The 23,315-nt window shown below is 40.7% G+C and overlaps 1 protein-coding gene across 1 annotated transcript; it reads right to left on the bottom strand.

Moving 5' to 3' along the window:
• Positions 1–734: 734 nt before the first annotated feature.
• Positions 735–4,280, bottom strand: LOC115956706. The gene is made up of 4 exons (XM_031075009.1): positions 3,405–4,280; positions 1,905–3,032; positions 1,137–1,406; positions 735–971 (listed from the first exon to the last, which is right to left on the bottom strand). Exons 1-4 carry the CDS (start codon positions 4,278–4,280, stop codon positions 735–737), a joined length of 2,511 nt encoding a protein of 836 aa, XP_030930869.1.
• Positions 4,281–23,315: the final 19,035 nt, after the last annotated feature.

A 23,315-nucleotide genomic window follows, 5' to 3' on the forward strand; every position in this document is an offset into this window, starting at 1 on the left:
TATAAAAGCTCTTATTTTAGGGCTCCAAGCTCACAATTCACACTCCTTTGAGCACTGGCCGGAATCCACAACAGTGCATAATCAATAGCCATCAAAGGTTTTAATTTAGCCTCTCTCTCTCTTGCTCTCTCTTTTTGTTGAAAAAATTATCTTTTAGAATTGAATTGAATTTTTTTTTTTTTTGAGAAAGAAGTTAACTATTATTATTAATCAAAATTGGCTAAATCAGCCAGAACACAATGGTGGATGTCTGGTGGTACATCTTCCATCTAGACAGTTAAATCATTTTCCCTAACAGCCCTTCTAGCCAAAGCATGTGCTACACTATTCCCTTGGTGACGTACATGAGAAAAGCCAATAAATTGAAAAGTACTTGACAAACACTTAATGTCTTGGAGAATATGCCCGTGCAAAGCTAGAGATGGGTTTGGGTCATTCAGTTCCCTGCAAATCACTTCTGAGTCTCCCTCCAAAATCACTTTAGTAAAGCCAAGGTCCAGTGCAAAGTCCAGAGCTCTCCTCGCGACTAGTGCTTCGACTTGGGCCACAGTTGTTGGGAGTGGTAGTTGCTGTGCCATCGATGCCATTACAGCGCCATCTTCGTTCCTGATGACAACACCAATACCAGCTCTTGCTTGCTGGACAAAAATGGCTCCGTCGTAGTTGACTTTGTAGAGGCATTGGTCTGGTGGCTTCCATCTAACATGATTCCTTTGCTGAGGCGTTCCAACCGATTAATGGAGGAGTTGAAACTCGTTCTTCTTGTCTTTGGATAAGGCATGTATCTGCTCAAGAGGACATGCTGTTTCATTGAGTCGGACCTGGTTTCGTCTGTTCCACACTGCCCAGCTCGTGAAGGCCATCAGCGCCACATCCATCTCCTCTTCAAAGGCTCGTGTGAAGATGTCTTTTACGCTTCTTCCTGTCATCTCCGAAAGCCAACGCCATTGAGGGTCTGCGTTCCACATTACCTGCACATCAACACAAAAGAAAATAGCATGTGAACAAATCTCCTCCCCTGTTCTGCATATTTCGCACCGACCCTCAGGGATGATCTGTCGACGGCATAAATTTGCGTTCACCGGTAACGCTTCTCTACAGGCTCGCCAAACAAATTTTTTGATCTTGCTAGGGACCTCCAAACTCCAGATTTTCTTCCACAAACCAGAGTCTTTCTCTGTTCTCTGAGGTTGTGTAGAATTCTCAGAAAGAAACCTGTAGCCTGACTTGACCGAGTAGTTGCCGGATGGTGTAAAAGGCCAAACTAGCACATCCGTTTGGTTTGTGGAACACAGGGGAATATTTTTGATGGTTTCAGCTTCTTGCTCATTGAAAACATGGTCAATGATCTCAGTTCTCCACCTTTTAGTTACCGGATTTATAAGCGCCTCCACATTTGAAGTCTCCTGCCCATAAAGAACCAGTGTAGTAATCTTGGCTAAAGGTTTTTATGGCAACCAATTGTCCCCCCAAATCCTTATCTTCTTCCCGTCTCCCACTCTCCAAATGGCCCATTTTTGAATAACTTCCCTTCCTTTTAGAATACTTTTCCAAGCATAAGAAGTGGAAGGGGAGTCCTTAGCTTCTAGGATGGAACACCTAGGAAAGAACCTAGCCTTAAAGACTCGGTAAAATAGAGATTTATCATCATGGAGAAGGCGCCAAGCTAGCTTGGCAAGCATCGCCTCGATTAACATTGTCAAATCTTTAAACCCTACTCCCCCTTGATCTTTATGTATGCACAAATCCTCCCATTTAATCCAATGTATCTTCCTCCTATCTCCCCTTTGCCCCCACCAAAACTTCCTGATAAGAGTCTTTATTTCGTGGCACAAAGTAATGGGGAGTTTAAAGCAACTCATCGTGTAGGTGTGGATAGCTTGGATAATTGATTTAATGAGTACTTCCCTTCCAGCTTGTGATAAGAGCTTACCCTCCCATCCTTGTAATCTCTTCCAAATCCTTTGCTTCAATTGGTCAAAACTAGCTCTTTTATTTCTCCCTACCAAGGCCGGCAATCCCAGGTAATCTTCATATTGCTTCAACTCATTAACTCCAAGAGTTTCCATTATTTGTCGCTGTGTTTCGGTAGGGGTAGACTTGCTAAAAAAGAGTGCAGTTTTGTCTCTATTCAATTTTTTCCCCGACACCTTTTCATAAGAGGAAAGAATATCCATCACCTTTTCACACTCCTGGGTGGTAGCCCTGCAAAACAAGAGGCTATCGTCTGCAAAGAACAGGTGAGTTAATTTAGGCCCATTACGACAGATAGATACCCCCTGAATGTCACCCTTCTCTATTGCTTGTTGGATCAATCGATGTAGTCTTTCCGAGCAAAGCAGAAATAAGTAGAGTGATAGGGGATCACCTTGGCGAATACCCCTACTTGGCCTGATATCGCCATTAGGTTCTCCATTAATCAAGATTGAGTATGTGACTGAGGTGATACACTCCATGACCAAATCTATCCACCAATCATTAAACCCCATCTGAGACATCACCACCTTCAGGAAAGACCACTCCATTCGGTCATATGCTTTGCTCATATCAAGTTTGAGTACCGTGTACCCTGAGCTTCCGGAGTTGTGATTCTTCATATAATGCAAAGTTTCGAAGGCTACTAGGATATTATCTGTAATCAGGCGCCCTTTGAGAAAAGCGCTTTGATGTTCTGAGCTAATGTTGGGGAGGACTCTTTTCAACCTGTTGGCAAGAACTTTTGAAAAAATCTTATAAAGCACGTTACACAAGCTAATAGGTCTGTACTGAGTAACAAACTCTGGATTCTTAATTTTAGGAATTAAAGTGATGAATGTATGGTTTAGAGAGTTAGGAAGGGAACCTGAATTCAAAAAACCAAGCACATCATGGATTACATCACCTCTTACCAAATCCCAAAAATTCTGATAAAATAGTGGCAGCATCCCGTCCGGTCCAGGTGCTTTAAGTGGTGCCATTTGCTTCAAAGCCAACTCAACTTCCCAAGGTTGAAAGTTTTCAGTCAAACTATCATTCATTTCAGCTGTAACTACCTGTGGAATGGAGTTTAAATCAGACATTTCAATTTCTGGATTGGAGGATGAGAATAGTTGCTGAAAATAATTCATGAACATGCCCGAGACTTCCTCTGGTTTTGTGCACCAGATGTTTGATTGGCTTTTAATCCCTGTGATGAGATTCTTGCGCCTTCTTTGAGTTGCCCGACAATGGAAATATCGGGTGTTTCGATCACCATCTTTAATGTGCAAGGTGCGTGACCTCTGTCGCCACATTCTTTCCTCTTTACCCATAAGAGAATTGATCTCTTTCTTTAGCTCAATTAATCTGCTTGAATTTCAACCCTGGAGGACCACTTTTTCTACCTTCATTAGTTCTCTTCTTTTTTTTTCTAATTGCTTTCTTACATTGCCGAAACTGTCCTTGCTCCAATTGGTCAGTGCCGTCCCACATTTCTCAACCTTTCGGATCACCCTAGTATTTCCTTCCTCTTCATAGTTAATCTGCCATACCCCTTCCACAGTTTCGCCACACCCCTTATCACCTAGCCACATTTCCTCGAATCGGAAGAGCTTCTTCCTCGGTGAGCAATCCAAAACCGACTGCTCAATCCTAAGAATTTTATGGTCTGAAGTTGTGCTGTCAATATGATGAACTTGAGTACCTGGATGTTTGGAGAACCATTGATAAGAGACCACAGCTCTATCTAACCTCTCCCATATTGAAATTCTGTTGTTGCAATGTTTACTCCATGTAAAGGGAGAGCCCTTGAAGCCAATGTCCATCAGTCCACATTCATCTAGTGTGTCTCGGAAGAGTTGTATCTGTCCTGGTGGTCTAGTCCGCCCCCCTAGCTTCTCACTCTGCTTTAGAATCTCATTGAAATCCCCGGCGCACAGCCAAGGCAGTGAGTTTTGGCTATGGAGATTGCGAAGCAACTCCCATGATTCCTGCCGTTTGTGAGTTTTCAAGCCGGTAAAACGCCATGCTGCCTTTGTATCCTTGTTGATGATTACGTCTATATGATTCAAAGAAGAAGAAACAACATCAATTAACAAGTCATTCTTCCAATAGAGGACCAAACCTCCACCTCTATTAACCCTCAGAACAACAAACTTTTTGTCAAAACGGATCCGATCTTTTACGAAATCAAGCCTAGCTTCATCTGCCAGTGTTTTGGCTAAGAACACGACAGTGGGAGCTTTTGCAGTCACTACCTCCGCAAGTTCTTGAACTGCTAGTTGGTTCTCAAGCCCCCTATAGTTCCAAACGATGCAACTCATTGCGCTTGGTGGGGCTAAAAATTAGCCTCCGCCATTACCGGGTAATTTTCTGTATCTCCATAAGAGACCAAGATTTTCTTGCGTGGTGACTCACTAAGATTAATGACCATGTCAATGGGGCATTTAGAACCAATCGGGTCTTCTGTGGTGGAAGCAGTACCAGAAAACTCACGAACCAGACGCTTCCATTTTGTCTGAGATGGTTTCTCCACGGATAGGGGTGCTTGGCTGTAATTAGTGACATCTTGGAGTGGACGTGCATGGGCCCTGTGACGTGGCATGTCTCTTGGTGGGGTCTCAGCAAACCCCTGGTTGAGTGCCAACTCAGACTTCAAATTTTCCATGTTGAAAGGCTGGGTGTGTACGTGAATAGGTGCTACATTCTTGGTGTAACCCGAATTTTTTGGCTGCTCGTAAATCCCCAGTTTTGTGTCAATCTCATTTAATTGCTCCTCAAAATCTTTCCCCTGATTTCCGTGGGCCTGGACAACTGGAATGGGAGTTTCCGTTACTGACCCATGATTATGGGGATTTGTATTACTGGTTCCCACAAAATCCGCGCCCATATCTGTTGTTTCCTTATTCGTATGGGCAGTGGAGTTTGACTTTGGGATCGATCCTGTCGCCACCAGACTGGATTTCATCTCCCTCCATCGTCGTGTAGACATGTTCTCCACTCTATCTTCATAGAACCCGGATACCCGAACCACCGTTTTCTTTGGCGAACCTGTTTGTGACGCACGAACCCACGATCCAAATTGTTGATCCTCTATCCTTAGTGTGCCTTTACTTTGGATCCAACTATCACAGTCCTTGTCACCATGGTCAAAACAACCACACCAGTAGCAAAAATTAGGCAAACGTTCATACCTGAAGCTTACCCATATTTTTCCGCCTTCTTCGAAAGTGACGACCCTTCCTCGACAAAGTGGTTGATATACATCCAGTGTGACTCGCACTCTAACATAACTGCCTCCCTCACTGGCAGAGACACTAGTTGATCTATCAACCTGGCCTATCGCTTCACAAATATCTTCAACGACCGATTTGTTTCTATAACCAATTGGAATATTATGCACCTGAACCCAGAATGATGCCTTGTCGAATTTCAATTCTTCCAGAGGAGTTTGTCTCTCATATCTCTCCAAGACCACCAAATATTTATTGAAACTCCATGGTTCACTAAAGAGAACCCTATCCACATCTTCCTTGTTATCAAAAATAAATAGTGCCATGTGAGACCCTTCCTTGCTCACCGTGAAACCACTGTCTGCCTTCCATAGTGGCTTGAAAGTCCTTGCCACTGCATCCATATTCAAAGCCCGTTTTGTGAAAAACTGTGCTGCTATGATGTATTCCTTTGAGCATCTATCTTTTTTGAAACAAACATCATCCCCCTCCTTTTCGGAAAGAGATAGGCAGTTCCAATGCCTTGTGAGATCTTCCATGGAATACTGAAAAGAAAAGAACTGTCCTTTGAGGAATGAAAGGAAAGAAGAGAACTGTTTCCCAATCCCCTGAAAAAAGTTAACCCACAAGCCCTATACGTAACACTGTTACACAAGGGGAAAGAGACCTTACAAGAAGGTAGAACAATTCTACTGCCTGAGGTAAGGGAGAAAGCGCCCTCTCTCAGAGACAGAGAAACTTGTGTTTTGAAATTCGTTTGATAATGAGCTCAAACTTAGCTTTTGTTCAAAATCAATTGAATTTAAATATTGTTCTTTATAGTTTTGTTTTCCTAAAGCAAACTGATAGTATTAAATTTAAAGTTAATATTTATCTCGGTATCTCCATCAGTTACGTACAAATTTGGGAACTTCATTCATATGATGCTCGATCAGTGTCGTTATTCATTGTTTGATCAAAATATTAATTACCAGACCAGTGTTGTTTTTTCCAAAATTAGACTCTTCAATATTACCAGACCAGTTTTGTCCATCCATCATTGAAGTAACTTCTATGATTTCTCTGATTCTCAAAAAAAAAAAAACTTCTATGATTTCTCTCTTATTGGTTATGATTATTATTTGTTTCCTTTCCTTTTAGAAGTTGGTTGGTCATGGAAAAAAGAAGACAATCAATTAGGCATCATCCTTTGGAATTGGAGCTTCCGTACCATACCGTGTTGGATATACTATTAAGGCTTCCATTCAAGAGCATAGTGAAGTGCAAGTCCGTATGCAAACAATGGTTCACTCTAATCTCAGATACCCTGCACCTGCACCCAATGTTAATAGCCCATTGGCCAAACATTCACTTACACATGGCTGAGTTAAGGGCATCCGAATTTCAAGGACTTGTCATAGGCAGCAGGCCCACAAGAATAACCATTAAGTTTAAGACTGATGACTACTTACAGATTGTTAGTTCATCATGTATGAGATTGCTTCTCTTCAGGAGTTCTCTTCGGGAGCTTTTTTATGTTTGCAATCCAATTTTGGGTGAGTATACTATCATTCCACGAGTTAGAGAAAACACCTTTTCTTGTGTTAACGTTTTTCTTGGGTTCAGTTCCAAGACTAAGGAATTCAAGTTGCTACGATTCTTTCAGCAGCGGGGGCATGGTCATAATATATACATGGCTGAGGTACACACTCTTGGTACAGATTCATGGAGAAGCATTGGCGAGGTTCCAAACATTATTCATTATTCGGCATTGCATGGAACATTTTTTAATGGAGCCCTTCATTGGTTTGTTGTTAATGATGATGAGACATCTCTATGTTGTTTTAACCTTGATAATGAGCAATTCCAACCGTTCCCAAGACCATCACAATTTGCTAAATGCAGCAAAATCTCCCATAAAATGAGAAGGATGATGAGCATGGGTGTTGTGAAGGACCAACTGTTTTTATGTCATCCTTTTAATAATTCAGTTCTTGAAATATGGGTGATGGGAGACTATGGTATCTCGGAATCTTGGACTAGACTGCACGTGATCAACTTACCCATTAACCTGACGTCTAAGGCAATAGCCTTTTTGGACAATGGAGAAATCCTGATGTTAAAATTTTTTTATTATCAAGAAATTCTTACATTGGATCATTCTGATCTCGTTTCCTACAATCCAAAGGAAGGAAGTTTTAGAAAGATCACCACTAATATGAAAGCAAAGTATCAAATTGTTGCTTACACTCCAAGCTTCATCTCCCTCAAAGATGCTGCGGTGATAGTAAAAAGGTTTTAGATTCACATTTCTTTGTATTATTTCAAAACTTCAGCTGTAAGTCATTTCCTGTCAATTTATATATATATATATATATATATATATATATTTCTTTTAACCTTTGCACTCTAGACTTATATCTTTACTATAGTAGTAAATTTTTTATACGCATGCCGGTTATTATTATTATTATTATTATTATGCTTCCCAGCTACGTGTGTCATGCTTCCTTCTTTACGATGCTATGCTATGGTGCACAAAGATGGTGCAATTCTACAATAGCAACAATACTACTTGTTAAGTTTTGGGAAAACATATATATATATATATATATATATATATATACATAGGCCTGGTTCTGCGCTCTAATGTTTGGAGCAATTAATTTCCAGCCCAATATCTGCACCCAGTTTTCCCATTTTTGAGGTTTCTACTATGGACACTTGGTTGAAAGTCTTATCGATCGAACTACATTTTTTGTGTTCTTGCTGTTATCGAAAAGCTCTTGTAGTGTACTTTCTAAAGGATCCGACTTCATGCTATATTTGGTGCACTATGCAGAAAGTCATTAGTCTTGGAAGTTGGCTAATATCCAAATGGGATGGAACTCCAAAGTTTATTTTTGTTAATTTTGCGAGTAAAATCGTATGATTCAGATGTAATATTGAGATAATATTTTCTCAAGAATGTAGATAATCACCTCTACTTAAAGAAAGTACCAACTCTTTCTTTGGATCCAATTTTCATGGGTGATGGAAAATCCAAGCGCGAACGAGGTCCTCGAATTAATTTATATAGGTTTCCGCAGGATTTTCCTATCTTCGAGACTTTATTTTTCGCCCTTTCGGTCCTCCGTATGGTTCAAACGGGTGCGTTGAAATTAATGCCTATGATATCTATTTTCTAAACTAAACTAAGTCATCCACTTTTTGGTTCTAATTGTAAATTTATTTGGGATAGAAAATGCTTAGAAAGTGGTGTCAAAATTAATTTGTTATTCAAAAGTTTCTTATTTTTTAAATATTTTTTGTAAATTATTTTTCTTTAGAGTATAAATTTTGTAATACAAATGTGCCAAACTGAAATTTATCAAAAGCTTTTTCCATTGACTCCTCACTTGGCAAAACCGTTGGTCATTTGATAATACTGAAAATCATTTTTTTTATTAGTAATAAGAATTATATTAATCATGAAGAAAAAATGAAAACCACAAATATAAGGTGTTCATGATAGTGAACATAAAATGCAGCAAACAAAAACAACAGAAATAAGAAAAGCAACTTAGGGGGCACTTCTAAGGGAAGTAAGAAACTCCAGAGTAGAAGAACATATTGAAGAACCCCAGCACCTAGCCCATTCAAAAAGAGTACTTTGGCTGAGAGCTCGTAACTGATCAAGTGATTTCTCTATAGCCTCAAAAGAGCGCCGATTTCTTTTCATCCAAACAACCTACATCAAACAGCCAGGAACCATATTCCATACGTTCGAAGAAAATTTATCCGACCAATTACTCCAACAAAACACTAAACTGTCCATTGAACCTAGCATGACCCATTGAATCCCAAAAACTTGTAACATTTGAACCCACAAAGAATAAGCTACAGGACAGTGAATAAGAAGATGGTCCACAGATTCCACAGAACAACAGCACATATAGCACCTATTAGCCAAAGGGAGGCCAGAGCATCAAATTATCCAAGGTAAGAATCCAACCATAGGCTATGGTCCACAAGAAGAATGCCACCCTTTTAGGAACCTTGACTTTCCAAATCCCTTTCCAAGGGAAGCTAGAGAGAGATGTACCCCTGATCTTATTATAAAAAGACTGAATATCGAACTTACCATTCCCATTATGACACCAATGGGGACTATCACACCCAATGCCTCTTCGAATCTGAGATTGAATGAAATCTAGGAAAGAGATAGCAGCTTTTAATTCCCTCTCATGAAAATTCTTATAAAATCTCAAGTTCCAAAATCTATTACTCCCATCCTCCTGATGACCCAACAAATCAGAAATGCAGCCTTCCTTGTCATTTGAGCACGCATATAACTGAAGATAGAGCATTTTAAGTGAGGTATCCCTGACCCACCTATCATGCCAAAAAAGAATGCAAGAGCCATCACCCACCACAAGAGCCATATGTTTGGAGAACCTCTCCCAACTGTCATTAATACTACACCAAAGACCACACCCGTGGGCCCTTCTGCATTCTTTAGTATTCCACCCCCCTTGACCCTCTCCATATTTGGTGGCAATAACCCTCCGCCAAAGATGAGTTCCTTCTTGGCCAAACCACCATAACCATTTCCCTAAAAGGGCTTGGTTGAAGTGAACTAACTTCCTAACCCCCAAACCACCCATCTCTAGAGGTGAACACACCTTCTCCCAAGCCACTAGAGAATGTTTATAACACTCCTCCGAAGACCTCCACAAAAAATTCCTCTGAATACACTCCAATTTGTCGTGATAGGTAGTATGGAGGAAGACTAGAGAAGGTACTCTTCAAGAGTGTAAGTCTACCACCCTTAGACAAATATAGACACTTCCAACCAGACAGCTTCTTCTCTATCTTCTCCAAAATAGGATCCCAAATGGATGCAGTCTTGTACGGGGTGCCCAAAGGCATTCCCAAATATTTCATAGGTAGGCTACCCACCCAACAACGAAGAATGTTAGCCAAAGCACCTATATTACCAACCCCCTCCATCAGGACAATCTCACTCTTCCCCACATTTACCTTTAAACTAGTAAAAGCTTGGAAGCAAGACAAAGCCAGTCTAATGGACAACAACTGATCTCTAGAAGCATTATAGAACAAAATAGTATCGTTTGCAAATAGCAAATGTGATATGCATACCCCAATAGAGTTAACTGGTCCCATATGAAAACCACGAAGCAAACCAATATCCTCAATTTTCTTCAGAATTTGAGATAAAACTTCCATAATCAAAAGGAAAAGAAGAAGGGACAAAGGATCACCTTGTCTCAACCCACAAGAACTTCCAAAAAAGCCTACCAGGCATCCATTCATAAAAGCTAAGAAGCAAATAGTAGAAATGCAAGCCTTAATCCACTCCCTCCACTTCAACCCTATAAGGTGGTAGGCCTCGTTTGTAATGTTGGGCTGCCTCTTACTGTACTAGGCCCGAGTTTTCTGGATAAGGGAGTTGGGATCGGTCCAACTGGAACCCACCTTGGTCCGGCTTGTGCACAAACTACACCACATCTGCCAGGCTTTTGGTTACATGCCCATGACAAGCAAAGTCGCTATAAAGAAGTTATGGTGAGCAAATATAATACGGATAATACAAGAAAATACAATCAATACTTTTAGCCACAATAAATGAAAGTGAACAACAAAAGGCTCTCCGTACACAGAATAAGCTAAGTGAAAGATAAACAGAGTTAGCAAAATCAAAGTGTTAGTCTGCCATGCCAAGTAATACACGAGATTGAAACCAAGAAGGGAAAACTGTTCCCTCAACACGAGTAATCTTAGAGAAGAAATTAATTGCTTTGAGAGAACAGGCCTAAATGGTCTATGCCCAAATACAAATCTTTTTCCTTTTATAGAGAGCAAGGCTATTGAGGGAGAGAGGAGATCAACCTATTGGTGCATGCCTGTTGTTTTAAACTCTTTGTTTTTTTTTTTTTTCTCTCGTTACTTCTTACTTTTCTTTTCTATTGTTTTACTTCCTTTCCTTCTCAATGCTTACTTTTTGGTTATGGTTTTTCCTAGAAGTTCCAATTACTGTGGTTTTTCGAATCCTCCCTCCTTAGTGCACAACAAGGGATCCTTTAATAAAGCCTACTGTGACTGGTATTTACTGTTTTAGCCCTTAACGGCCTTTGTCTGGTGTGGGTGTCCTTGCCGACTACTTACTGGTCGTTAGTTGTTCAGCTACCACCATTTACCTATGCTAGTTGTGTCGTTCCCCTCTGCCAGACAAAGAAGGCTATTTTGTTGGTTTGCTTTCTGTGGCTTTTCTACCCATTACAGTGTGTGTGCTCTCTCTCTCTATCCCTCATGGCATGCACCTAGTGGTTCCAACTCATCTTTGCTTCTTTTGGATGGCATGTCACCCCAGCAGAACATTTACCCCAAAAGAGTCTAAGCAAGAACCCCAGAATAGGTATTTTCCCCTCTCTCCACTGCTAGACCATGCCCTCTTTACCTTTGACCCATGATCCACCACTTCCTATATTGACTGGGAATAGGCTGGTGGTGCTTGGGTCTTGCGTGTGCTTCACCTTCTTCGCCTATTGCTCATGCATTTACTGGAGATTGGTCTGTATGTTTTGCCATGCACTTTTGGATTCTTATGGTGTAGGTTGTTTTTCGATCTACCATTCTTTATGACTTGCTTCTTTTGGGGGATTGGGCCTTGTCGGATCATGAGCCTTCCTTCCCCCGGCCTACTCTATATTCACTCCGTGGCCTTATTAGCATTTCCTGCCATACCACTCTGCTATTCTTACTGTAATGTTGTTTAACTCAATCCTGTTGGGCCTCTTTGAACACCCTCCTAGTGACTTAGTGTGTTCATTGGGCCTTTTCTTACATTGTTTGCGGGCTCCTGTGTCTTATTTTCCTCTTGGGCATCCTTGGTCCATTTCCTTTCCTTAGGCTTCCTTGGTCCTTTTTCAATCCTGCTTTCCCACGAGCCTTTACTAACTCTCTTGGGCTTCCCTGGCCCAATCACTTTATATCTCATCCTTGGGGCTGATGGGTCTTCCATTAGCCCCTTACTTTCTTTACTTGCATTACTTTGGACTTGCTATGGCCCATTCTCACTTTTCTACATATTGCCCAAAGGTTTGCTTCTTCTCTCTTTTCGGGCCCATTCAATCCCGTTTACTTCCTCAGGACCCACTTTATGAGCCCGTGAGTCGTTCATTCCTACCACTTGGGCTTAATGGCTTTTTCTTGCTTGCTAACTTTGGTCTGCCCGTGTTGCTGGGCTTTTTCTCTTATTGGGCTTGTCAAAATGAGCCTCAACAAACCCAATGCCCATCCTATTCAACAAATAAAGTAAGGCATCCCAATTAACATGATCGTAGGCTTTTTCTATATCCAACTTACAAACTACACTCAGGGAATGACACTTCAATCTACTGTCAAGGCATTCATTCACAATTAACACTGAGTCCAAAATTTGTCTCCCACCAACAAAGGAATTTTGAGTCTCCGAGATCAGACTATCTAACACCACTCTTAACCTATTCACCAACACCTTAGACAACAACTTGTAAACACTGCCCACCAAGCTAATAGGCCGAAAATCCTTTATATTGACAGTATTAGTTTCTTAGGAATTAAAGAGAGAAAAGAAGCATTTAGAGACCTTTCAAAAACTAAATACCTGTGAAAATGCTTGAATATAGCCATAACATTAGCCTCCACAACTTTCTAACATTTATGAAAAAATGCCTTGGTGAACTCGTCTAGACCAGGGGCTTTATCCCCCTCCATCTCTGCCAGAACTTGGGTGACTTCTTCTTTTGAGAAATCCCTCTCAAGGAACAACCTATCATCCTCCCCAATACAAGCAAAATCCAACCCATCCACAGTTGGACGCCACATGTCTGTCTCTATGTAAAGTTCTTGATAAAATTGGACCACCTGAGAATGTACAGCAGATTCATCCTCATATAATACACCATCAACCTCAACGCTACTAATATGATTCGCTCTTCTATGAGAATTTGCTAATCTATGATAGAAGTGTGTATTGTTATCTCCCTCATTCACGTACAAAGCACGAGACTTTTGTCTCTAGAAAGTCTTTTCAAGGAAGCTAAAACTTCGATCTCACCTTTAACCTGAGTTCGGCGAGCTTGTTCTTCATGCGAAAGGCCCAGAATATCTTCCTTGGCATCCAAACCCAATAATTTAGATAGAAAACTCTTCTTTTTAAAAGCCAAATCACCAAATTCCTCCTTATTCCACTTCTTTAGGTCTTCTTTAAGAGCCTTTAATTTCTGAGCCAATACAAAGCTTGGAGAACCCGTAAAACAATAACTGTTCCACCACTATTGAACCTTATCTACAAAACCCTCAACCTTCAACCACATGTTCTCAAACTTAAAAGCACAGCGCCCCCTACCCACACCCCTAGTTTCCACCAAAAGCGGATAATGATCAGAAATAACACGAGGAAGCATCCTTTGGGACACGTTTCCAAAATGGTCCTCCCAATCTGCAGAGACCAAAGTCTTGTCAATGTGGGACATAAACTTCAGTTCGGAGTCCCTAAACTAAGTGAAAGAAGCCCCATCTAATGGTAGATCCACTAGGAAATTATTCTCTATGAAATTCAAAAAAGTAAACATGGCTGGGCTGAAAGACTCACAGCTAAGCCTCTCGCAAGGATATCTAATAACGTTAAAATCACCAAATAAAAAGCAAGCCTTGTTCCATCGAATACGCACCCTTGATCACTCCTCCCACAAAGTAGCCCTATGTAGGTCTACATTTAGACCATAAGTGCCGGTACAAACCCCTTCAAAACCATCCAAAACACCTCTAAGAAGAACACTAACCGAGAAGTGACCAACCGACATATCAATTTTCTCACCCACTCACTTATCCCAAAGCAGCAAACCCCCCCCCCCCAGGTGTTTGAACCGCATCTAGGACAGCCCAATCAATGAAAGGACTACTCGATAAGCTAGATAGCATAATTTACCAATGAAAGCTTAGTTTCCTAGAGACAGACTATATCACACCTCCATTCCTTAAGGAGATTCTTACAAACCTCCCTCTTTTGGGGATTATTTAAACCCCTAACATTCCAAGAAAGGAGTCTTAAAGTCATTTATAACAGCCATAGCCCCAAAACAGTTCGATGAACATCTATAACGAGAAGAGGACCCATCGTAATTTACTGTTGATACTTGACCCTAAAGTTCTCTAAGACCTTTCTGACTAGGTTTAATAAGTCTTTGAACACACCCGTTGTTTACAACCTCAAGACATTCTTATTCCAGTAGAAAAAATAAAGCCACACACTGAGCTTCATGTCGTACAATAGGAAAACCCACCATTTTGCAAAAACTTCTCATCATTGTGGACACCCATTTAGACTATTCACCCTCTTCATCAACCCTAGTCAACACCTTATCCTTCATTGCCTTAGGATCCCACCGAGATAGTGGTACACTCCAGAGGACCACTCTCTTGCTCCCCACTACCAGAAACATTAGATTTTGTTCCCATTTGCTCCTATGGAAGAAGTAGAAGCTCCAACCCCCCATTTTGCAACCCATCTACAAGCTCAACACCCGAAAACATCATATTGGATTGGGAAGTGCCACCATCGTTCACCTAGGGATGGGACACCGTAAAAACATCCTCCATTTCCTCCTCAAACCAAGGGCCCCCCTCCCTATCCAAGTTGGAAAAGAGAGAAAAACAATTCGAGTCTTCCCACTGAGGACCCTGCGCCAGATTCGACCTTGAGCCCACAAATTCCAAGTACCCAGGGTGTCGCAACTCCACCGTTGAAAATCATAAACAAGCTTATAGGCTAAGTATTGACACATTTTTCACTATTTCCACGATATCTTGCTAGATTGAAATCCAATTTCGACCCACTAATTTTTGGTCAAATTAAGGTCAAACTATGGTTGACCTTTGTCAAACATGCGAAAAGTATTTGGAAATATTGATTTTGATGTATAATAATGAAATTTTGTAGTCGGATTAAATTTTAAGTTTAGTTGACCATCTATCAACTCGGTCAAATATTCGACAACAAAGGGCATTGGGACAAATTAAATAATTTTTTATATTCCTATGGTCCTAATGTAAAAACAAATATTGTTGAAATTAAATTTGAATTTTTGTATATACTGCAGTATTTTTGCAAATAAAAGAAGGTTAGACATAATAAAATATGGACAATGTATTAATGGGGCAATTGTGCACTAATCATTTATATTAGAGAAAATTTATTTGGAATACTTATCATAACAAAGAAAAAAAAATTAATCAATTATTCGTCATGTTTAGTAGCTTGGGCAATATTTAAACCATCATATAAGAAGAGGTGTACATGGGTCGAGAAACCCCTTAACTCGACCCACAGTGGTTGGATTAAAAATATCCAACCCATCATAATGCTCCAACCCAACCCAACCAACCAATACACTTGGATCAGGTTGGACAATTTTTTTATTTTTTATTTAATTGAGCATTAGAATAGTATGAACACAAATAAGAGCAAATTTATAACTTAATAAACTTGATCATGGCACCAAACCAAAACAAAACTATTTTATTAGTTCTTCAAAGTTCAAACCAACACAAATAATTAAATCAAATAGTTTTATTTGTTGCCCCTGCCATCTAAAAATTCAAAGTAATAGCACCGTCATACACAAATTATCAAATAAAATGACATTTCATTTAGTTAGTAACATATCAAATAGTTCTATCTCAACTCAGTTGAGAAACAAAATAAATAAGATCTACTTTTATTATTCTATATCCCAACTCAGTTGATAAATAAAAAAGTAAATAATAAAATAATAAAATATATATTAAATATAGGTGAGTCAGGTTGGGTTAGATGGATTTGTTAATTTGTTGACCTGCACCCAACTTGGTCCATAGTCAAAATCTTTTTTGACAATCTAGCCCAACCCACAAACCCATGAAAATCGACTCAACTCAACAAATTGGGTTGAATTGCATTAGTTTTGGCAAATTAGCGGATTGGCTGCACCCCTCTAATCTTAAGGCAAAACGATTTATTCAAGCGAGCATATAAAAAATAATTTTGTACTCGAATTTATTGAAATAATTAACTATTTTCTTATTCTGAAAAGAAATATGTTTATATTTTTTGTGGGAGGACGAGAATCCGAGAATAGGAGCAAGTGAGAGAAGTCCAATGTAAGAAGAACAGACCTCGAAAAGCACTGACAGCAAGTCCTTGGGAAAAATATAAACAACTCATCACAAGCACAAGGAGATTGCAACACCCGAAGACCCCGAGGATACTAATGTGTCCTTGAAGGGGCTGAGGATCGGTTCTGAAGACCATTGGGCACAAACTGAGAAAAAGAAGGAAGATTTGTCGTCAGGTAAGAAAGGGGAGAATGTAGATAAAGCACCCATCACCTTCGCATTCAATACTCTAAACCCATTTAGCTGGCCGCATTAATGAGAAAATGACCCCTGAACAATGTTATCATAGCTCATAGCCTAGTGTAGAAACCATCTAATGAAGCGCTAATGGGACAAGTATTAAGGGGAATGAACCTTAACCCTCCAAGTGGAAGGCCAAGATACAACCTGGGAGACTATATAAGGCAGAGAGGACTTTGTGAAAAGGAGAGGAAACATCTAAGAAAAGAGAGAGAGAGAGAATCATCATTCTAATCCTAGAACAAGTGTAATCTGTATCTCGAACCAAACCCGAGGAACATAATATAAGCAATCCGAGGTTATCTTTAACCAATTCTCGTGTCTCATACTTATACTTAACATTAATCCTTTCATTTCTAGTTTAGTTCAGTCCACCTAAATAAGAATATCAGAGGTTGATTGACATCCCACCTTTACAAATTAATTGTGTGAGGAAAAAAGCAAGTTTGACTTATTTTTGCCCGCCACATTTTTAATTCTATTAAACAATCTACCTCTCCTTCTTTTAATAACATGTAATATTAATTATATGCCAACACTATAGTAGTTTGGGTTTGTGTTATGTAATAAAAAGAGTAGGTTAAAATGTAAAATTAATCCTTTAAATTTCTTTAGATTTTATTTTAGTCCTCTAATTTTACTTTCATTCATTTCAATCCTCTAAATTTTAAGTTTATTCAATTAAGGCTTTTCCATCAACTTTCGCTATATGGTGTGCTTAATTTTTCAATTTTTAAAAATTTTCTTCAATTTTTTAAATTAAAAAAATTCAATTAATGATTGAAAAATAATTTCCAGATTTTTTTTCAAAACATTTAACAAAAGTTAACAAAAAGACCTTAATTGAATAAATATGAAACTTAGAGGACTGAAATGAATGAAAACAAAGTTAAAGGACTGAAATGAAATCTTGTATTTAAGCCAAAAGAGTATTAATAGGATAAATGTATTTATTGTCATGAATTTATCATTTATAAGTGGTTCACTAATTATTCATGTCAAATAAATAATTATGATTATTTTCTAAGATTTTAATAAGAAATAATTGATTTTGAATTTCACGTCCTTGCGCAAGTGGGCTTGCTTTAGTAACAATTGAAATTAAGTCTAGCAAAACATAAAAGAATTTAACAACACGCAATCAGAACATAAAAATAATTATATATTTAACGATGATGCCGTAAAATCACAAGTGAGCTTACACGATCCACGCTCGACTAAACTAACAACCTGCAAGAAGAAAGAAATGATCTCGCCGAGGGCACCAGTGTGGTGTCAGCCAAATACCCTCCGGCGGTCAAGTTAGAATTATTCTCATAACTCTAGAGTACTAGAGAGGGTAGATTATGCGTACCATGATTTGTGAGAGTATTGGGGCTTTTATAGTAGTAGGTCGACCTCTCCTCTTTGATGTAGAAGTCTTTTCCTTATAGGAATCCTCTTGAGTAATCCCAAACGTGATGGACAAGACATTTCCTTGTAGAGTGGATTTTCCATTAACGCACGTATCTTCTAGAATTACCCTCGCACTAGTATTCTGATTTCTTTTAGGACTCTTTCGGATTTCAAACGTGCGCCACAAGTATTTTGAGTTATGCCAGGCCCTAGGCTCTCCCTTGTTGTCGGCCCATGGGCTCAAATCCGTTAGGCCTAACGTCATACTATTTTTTACCCCTTCAGTTGCCCCCTTCACCCTATAGGTCCGTCATGACTTATATGGACGAACCCTTAGGGTGATGGTTTGATATTATTTGGGATTGACGGTCAAAGAAAATTTAGGACGACGGCTTAAGATCATTGAAGTTGATGGTTCTCCAGGAGGAGACGGATTGCAACTATTTGATGACAGTTGTCAAGCATTTATGAGCATGCCATGTGTCGCTTTACGATTGGATTTTCTATCGGATCGAAGCGTCGCTTCATCTTCCTTGCACTCCAGGTATATATATAACACTTATCCATCCTCATTTATACATTTTACAGCCAAAACACATTGTCAAAGCACCACTGTCAAACTTGTCAGAGCAATCCGTCGCACATCCATACCCGTCGACCATACAACCGTCGACCTTCAGTTACTTCAGAGAACGATGAGTATTGCTATTCTCATTTACAAGTCTTGTATTTGCAATTATATTTAGCTAGATCTACACATCCGTCAATACTCTTAGATCCATCAATCTTAGGTTTTGCCGTCAATTGTAGGCAATGTCTAGTGTGTCAAGTAATTAGTCAGTGGTTAGTGACGGGACGAAATACGAGGAAGTATACCTGTCTGATCATAAAGACCCAGAGAGTCCCGGTGAAGAGAGGAGTCCGCCCGCCTCTTCCTCGTCCTCAACAAATGAGGATATGAGATGGTTGAAGTAGAAGAGACGTCTGATGACGGTGAGGATCTACCGTTGGGACCCGTCATCTGTGCTGATGGACTTAGGGAGTTCATCATGCTACTAGAGTGGACGGTGCATAAATTCAATTCCATCATTAAAGAGAAACATTTTAGCACATTTAGGGCTAACTTTCAAATTCCGAACTACATTCCAATCCGTCAACCCTATGTATCAGAGAAATGCTATTACGACGGGGTAGAAGGTGTCGGAGTGTATGAGTAGATGCTGAAGGCGGGACTTAGGTTTCCGCTAAGTACATTGCATAGAGAGCTTTTAAAATATTTGGGTTTGTCCGTCAACCAGATATCCCCAAATGCCTGAAGGGTCTTCATAGCCATGGAGATTCTCTATGGTGCCATGACAGACAGTGCTCGGAGGCTGACGGTGCGTGAATTCCTTCATTGCTACCATCCAAACGAAATTGACAGGTCAAGGGGAATTTATAGTTTTGCCAGTAGGAGCCCGTTGTTGAAGGTCATTTTTGAAACACCTAACTCAAATAGAGACTGGAAGAGTCGTTATTTCTTCCTAGAGGGTGACGGATGGATGAGTCGTCCAGGAGAGGCGAAGTATATGCTCGTCGATACAACTTGGGGAGTTTTACATTCATCTCGTATGCTACCGTCAAATTTGCAAATATTTCTTACATTCGTCAGCTATAGTTCTTTCCTTTAACCGCCTATTTTCTCTGCAGGTAGACAATGCCCACAAGTTAGTATTGAGGAGTTTAGTTTTCTCGAAAAGATTTTTCAGAAGACGAAGCCGGAAGAAAGGACTTGGGCGAAGTTGGTAAATCCGAAAACAATCCATTGGTATTGTGACGGTCCCGAACCTACCCGTGAAGCCATCAGATACGACGAAAGAGTTCACAAACGTAAGTCCGTCACCCTTTACTTCGCATAAATAGTTTTAATTATATGTATATAACTTCATCCGTCACGTATTACAGAGATGGATGACACTAAGAGGAGGGTGCTGATAAAATCACAAGTCACCAAGCAAAAGGAGTTCGATGAAGTTGTGGTTCCTAAGGGGACGGTACTGTCGGTAAAGAGGAAACAGTCATCCAAATTTGACCATCCACACAAGCAGCAAAAGGTCCCTTTGGAACCCGTCGTAGGGTTGATGCCTGAGGGTGCGAAGATCGTCACCCCAGTAAAACACGGGTCTGGCAAGGGCTTAATGAAGGCCCCGTCCACTAGCCAAGAGAAGCCTCCTCCTCTCCTCCATGAAGACTCCAAATTTGCCTTGGAGAAACTTTCATCAACTATTTCCTTAGAGGACTACGAGAACTTGGGCAATCACTCGACGGAGGCAATGGGGGAGACGGGTCTCTTTGCCGTTGCACAGGTAACTTTTATCCGTCGATTTAAGTCCGTCTACTCTGCTTAGCTTTTTGTTTAACACCATTTAACTTGTTTATTTCAGTCCTTGGTTATGATGAAGGGCCTAATGGACCGGTTTCTAAACCATGAGGCAGCTCTGGAACGTGTACGAGCAAAGGTAGAGCAGACGGAGGATGAACTTGGTCAACTTCACAAGTGGAAGTCTACAATGGAGAAGAAGTTTGACCTTTCAGAACAGGCGAGAAAAGAGCTTGAGCAGAAGACGGAGGAAGCTGGGAAGGCCCTGGAAGCCAAAGAAAAGGAAGTCCAAGACTTGAAGGAAAAGCTCCGTCAAGCTAAGGAGGTTGTGGTCTGTGAATACCGTGATTCCGACGCCTTATTGGGCAAGCTGGGGGGATCGTTCCTTGAAGGCTTTGATGATGCACTCTGTCAAGTTAAGAAAGCCTACCTTGAACTGGATGTGTCAATGATAAATGTCAATGACCAAGATCAGACGTCTGCTTTGCCCGTTGCTTCAGAGAATACAGACGACCTCTTTGGTGAAGATGTGGTTCAGAGTGAAGGATGTCCAAGATGCCGACCTAAAAATGTAGATTAATATTACATCTTCTTTTTTCTTTTCTTTTTTTTTTTTGTATTCATTTTGAGAATGACCCGTCCTTCATTTTTGTATTAAACAATTGCCCCCTGGGGGTTTTATCCGTCATTAATGCATTATCTTACAATTTTATGCTTGCTAATACTTTTTGTTTGAAACTTGCATAAATATCCGTCCACTTTGTGGATTTTGTAAATAGTCTTTACCCTTTGGGTGATCCGTCCACCTTGTGGGCTTTGTAAATTATTTCACCCTTTGGGTGATCCGTCCACTTTGTGGACTTTGTAAGTCATTTCACCCTTTGGGTGATCCGTCCACTTTGTATAGCATATCCATTCATAATAAAAATCCATGTGGAAAATCAAAACTATGTCTGAATATTCCTCTTTAAAGAAAAATGCATTTGTAGAAAAAGTACCTGCCCCTTTGGGCTTAAAAAGGCACAAAAAGATTGTAGCAAAGTGAAAGAAAAACTGGTAAATTGTAGCTAAAAATAAAATAAACTAGGAAATCCCTGGTTGTTCGTATTCTGTCTACTGGTAGTATTTCCATAGATGCTCCGTGTTCCAAGAGTGCTGCAACTTTTTTCCGTCCATTGTTTCGAGGTGGCAGGTCCCCTTCCTTTGTCATGATACAATCCTGTAGGGTCCTTCCCAGTTGGGGCCGAGTTTTCCTTGTGAAGGATCTCTAGTGGCATCCATTACTTTCCGTAGTACAAGATCGCCGACCTAGAAGTCCCTATGCCTTACTTTGTTGTTGTAGTGTTTTGCCATGAGATTCTAATAACGCGCCAACCTTTGCTCTACTGTTGCTCTGACTTCGTCCACAAGGTCGAGCTGGAGGCATATTGCCTCTTTGTTCTTATCTTCGTCGTAGCTCTCCACCCAGTAGCTCGTGAGCCCTACTTCTACGAGAATGACAGCTTCAGTTCCATATGCAAGTCGAAATGGTGTTTCTCCAGTGGGTGTTCTCGCTGTGGTCCGATATGCCCATAGGACGCTTGGTAGTTCGTCCAGCCAGATACCCTTTGCCCCCTCGAGACAGTTCTTGATTATCTTGAGCAAGGACCGGTTCGTGACTTCGACTTGCCCGTTCGCTTGTGGGTGTGCGAGTGACGAGTAGCGATTCTTGATCCCTAGCTCTGAGCAGAAGTCTCTGAACGCGCTGTTATCGAATTGCTTACCGTTGTCAGAGACTAGTACTATGGGTATCCCGTACTTGCATATGATATTTCTCCAGACAAAACTCCGGATGTTCTCTTAGTGATGGTGGCTAAGGCTTCCGCCTCAACCCACTTAGTAAATTAGTCTATGCCTACTACCAAGAATTTCAACTGTCGAATCACCGTCAGGAATGGGCCCATGATATCAAGTCCCCATTGCGCGAATGGCTAGGGTGCCGTCATAGGTGTCAATTCTTCGGAAGGCTGCTTGATGAAATTGCTGAACCTCTGGCATTTGTCATAGGACTGGACATAGACTTGCACATCCTTCATCATTGTACGCCAGTAGTATCCTGCTCGAATCAACTTGTGTACAAGTGATCGTGCGCCTGAGTGGTTTCTGCAGATACCCTCGTGTACTTCTCTCATCACGTAATCTGCTTCCTCTTGGCATAAACACCTCAGGTATGGTCGAGAGAAACCTCTTTTATACAAGACGTCTTTTATCAAGATGAACCTTGCCGCCTGGACCTTCAGCTTCCTTGCTGCCTCCTTTCCGTCTGGTAAGACCCCGTTTTTTAAGTATGAAACTAACGGTGTGGTCTAGGTGCTTTCAGAGCCTATCTCCTGCATGTTGCCAGAATCTATTAGTGGAGAAAGTTGAACAAAAGAGAGTACATTACCAGGGGTTATCATATTCTCTGCTGAAGCGGTCTTGGCAAGACAGTCGGTGTGCTCATTTTCTTCTCTGGGGATTTGGATGATTTTGGCCTCTAGGCTATCAACTCTTTCCCTTACTTGATCAAGGTATCTCTTCATCCTTTCGCCCTTGCATTCATAGTCTCCATTCACTTGATTAGCTACGACCTGAGAGTTGCAGTAAATGACTACGCTTGCGGCTCCTGTAGCTTTGGCGAGGTCGAGGCCTGCTATTAAGGCTTCATACTCTGCTTCATTGTTGGTGGTGGGGAAGTCAAGACGGACCATAAATTCAACCCTGTCTCCTTCGGGTGACAGCAATACGATGCCGGCCCCCCCGGCTTGTCTATTGGATGATCCGTCAATATATATGCTCCAGTGAAGGGACTCTTCTACCCCCTTGTCTTCGCCATGAGTGAATTCTGCTATGAAGTCGGCTACGATTTGTCCTTTGATGGCGGTCCGCGGTTGGTACTTGATATCAAACTCTCAGCTCTATAGCCCACAACGTCA

The sequence above is a fragment of the Quercus lobata genome, chromosome 8 (genome assembly GCF_001633185.2).
Source record: "Quercus lobata isolate SW786 chromosome 8, ValleyOak3.0 Primary Assembly, whole genome shotgun sequence".
NCBI lineage: Eukaryota > Viridiplantae > Streptophyta > Magnoliopsida > Fagales > Fagaceae > Quercus > Quercus lobata.

Bases quoted from the DNA above. Each gene is read 5' to 3' on its own strand.
- LOC115956706 (XM_031075009.1), bottom strand. From the start codon at position 4,280: ATGAGTTGCATCGTTTGGAACTATAGGGGGCTTGAGAACCAACTAGCA. The intron at 3,033-3,404 runs GTAAGAAAGCAA...TCCATTCCACAG, and splicing joins GCAAGGACAGTTTCGGCAAT to GTAGTTACAGCTGAAATGAA. The intron at 1,407-1,904 runs GTACTCATTAAA...CTTTATGGGCAG, and splicing joins TATCACAAGCTGGAAGGGAA to GAGACTTCAAATGTGGAGGC.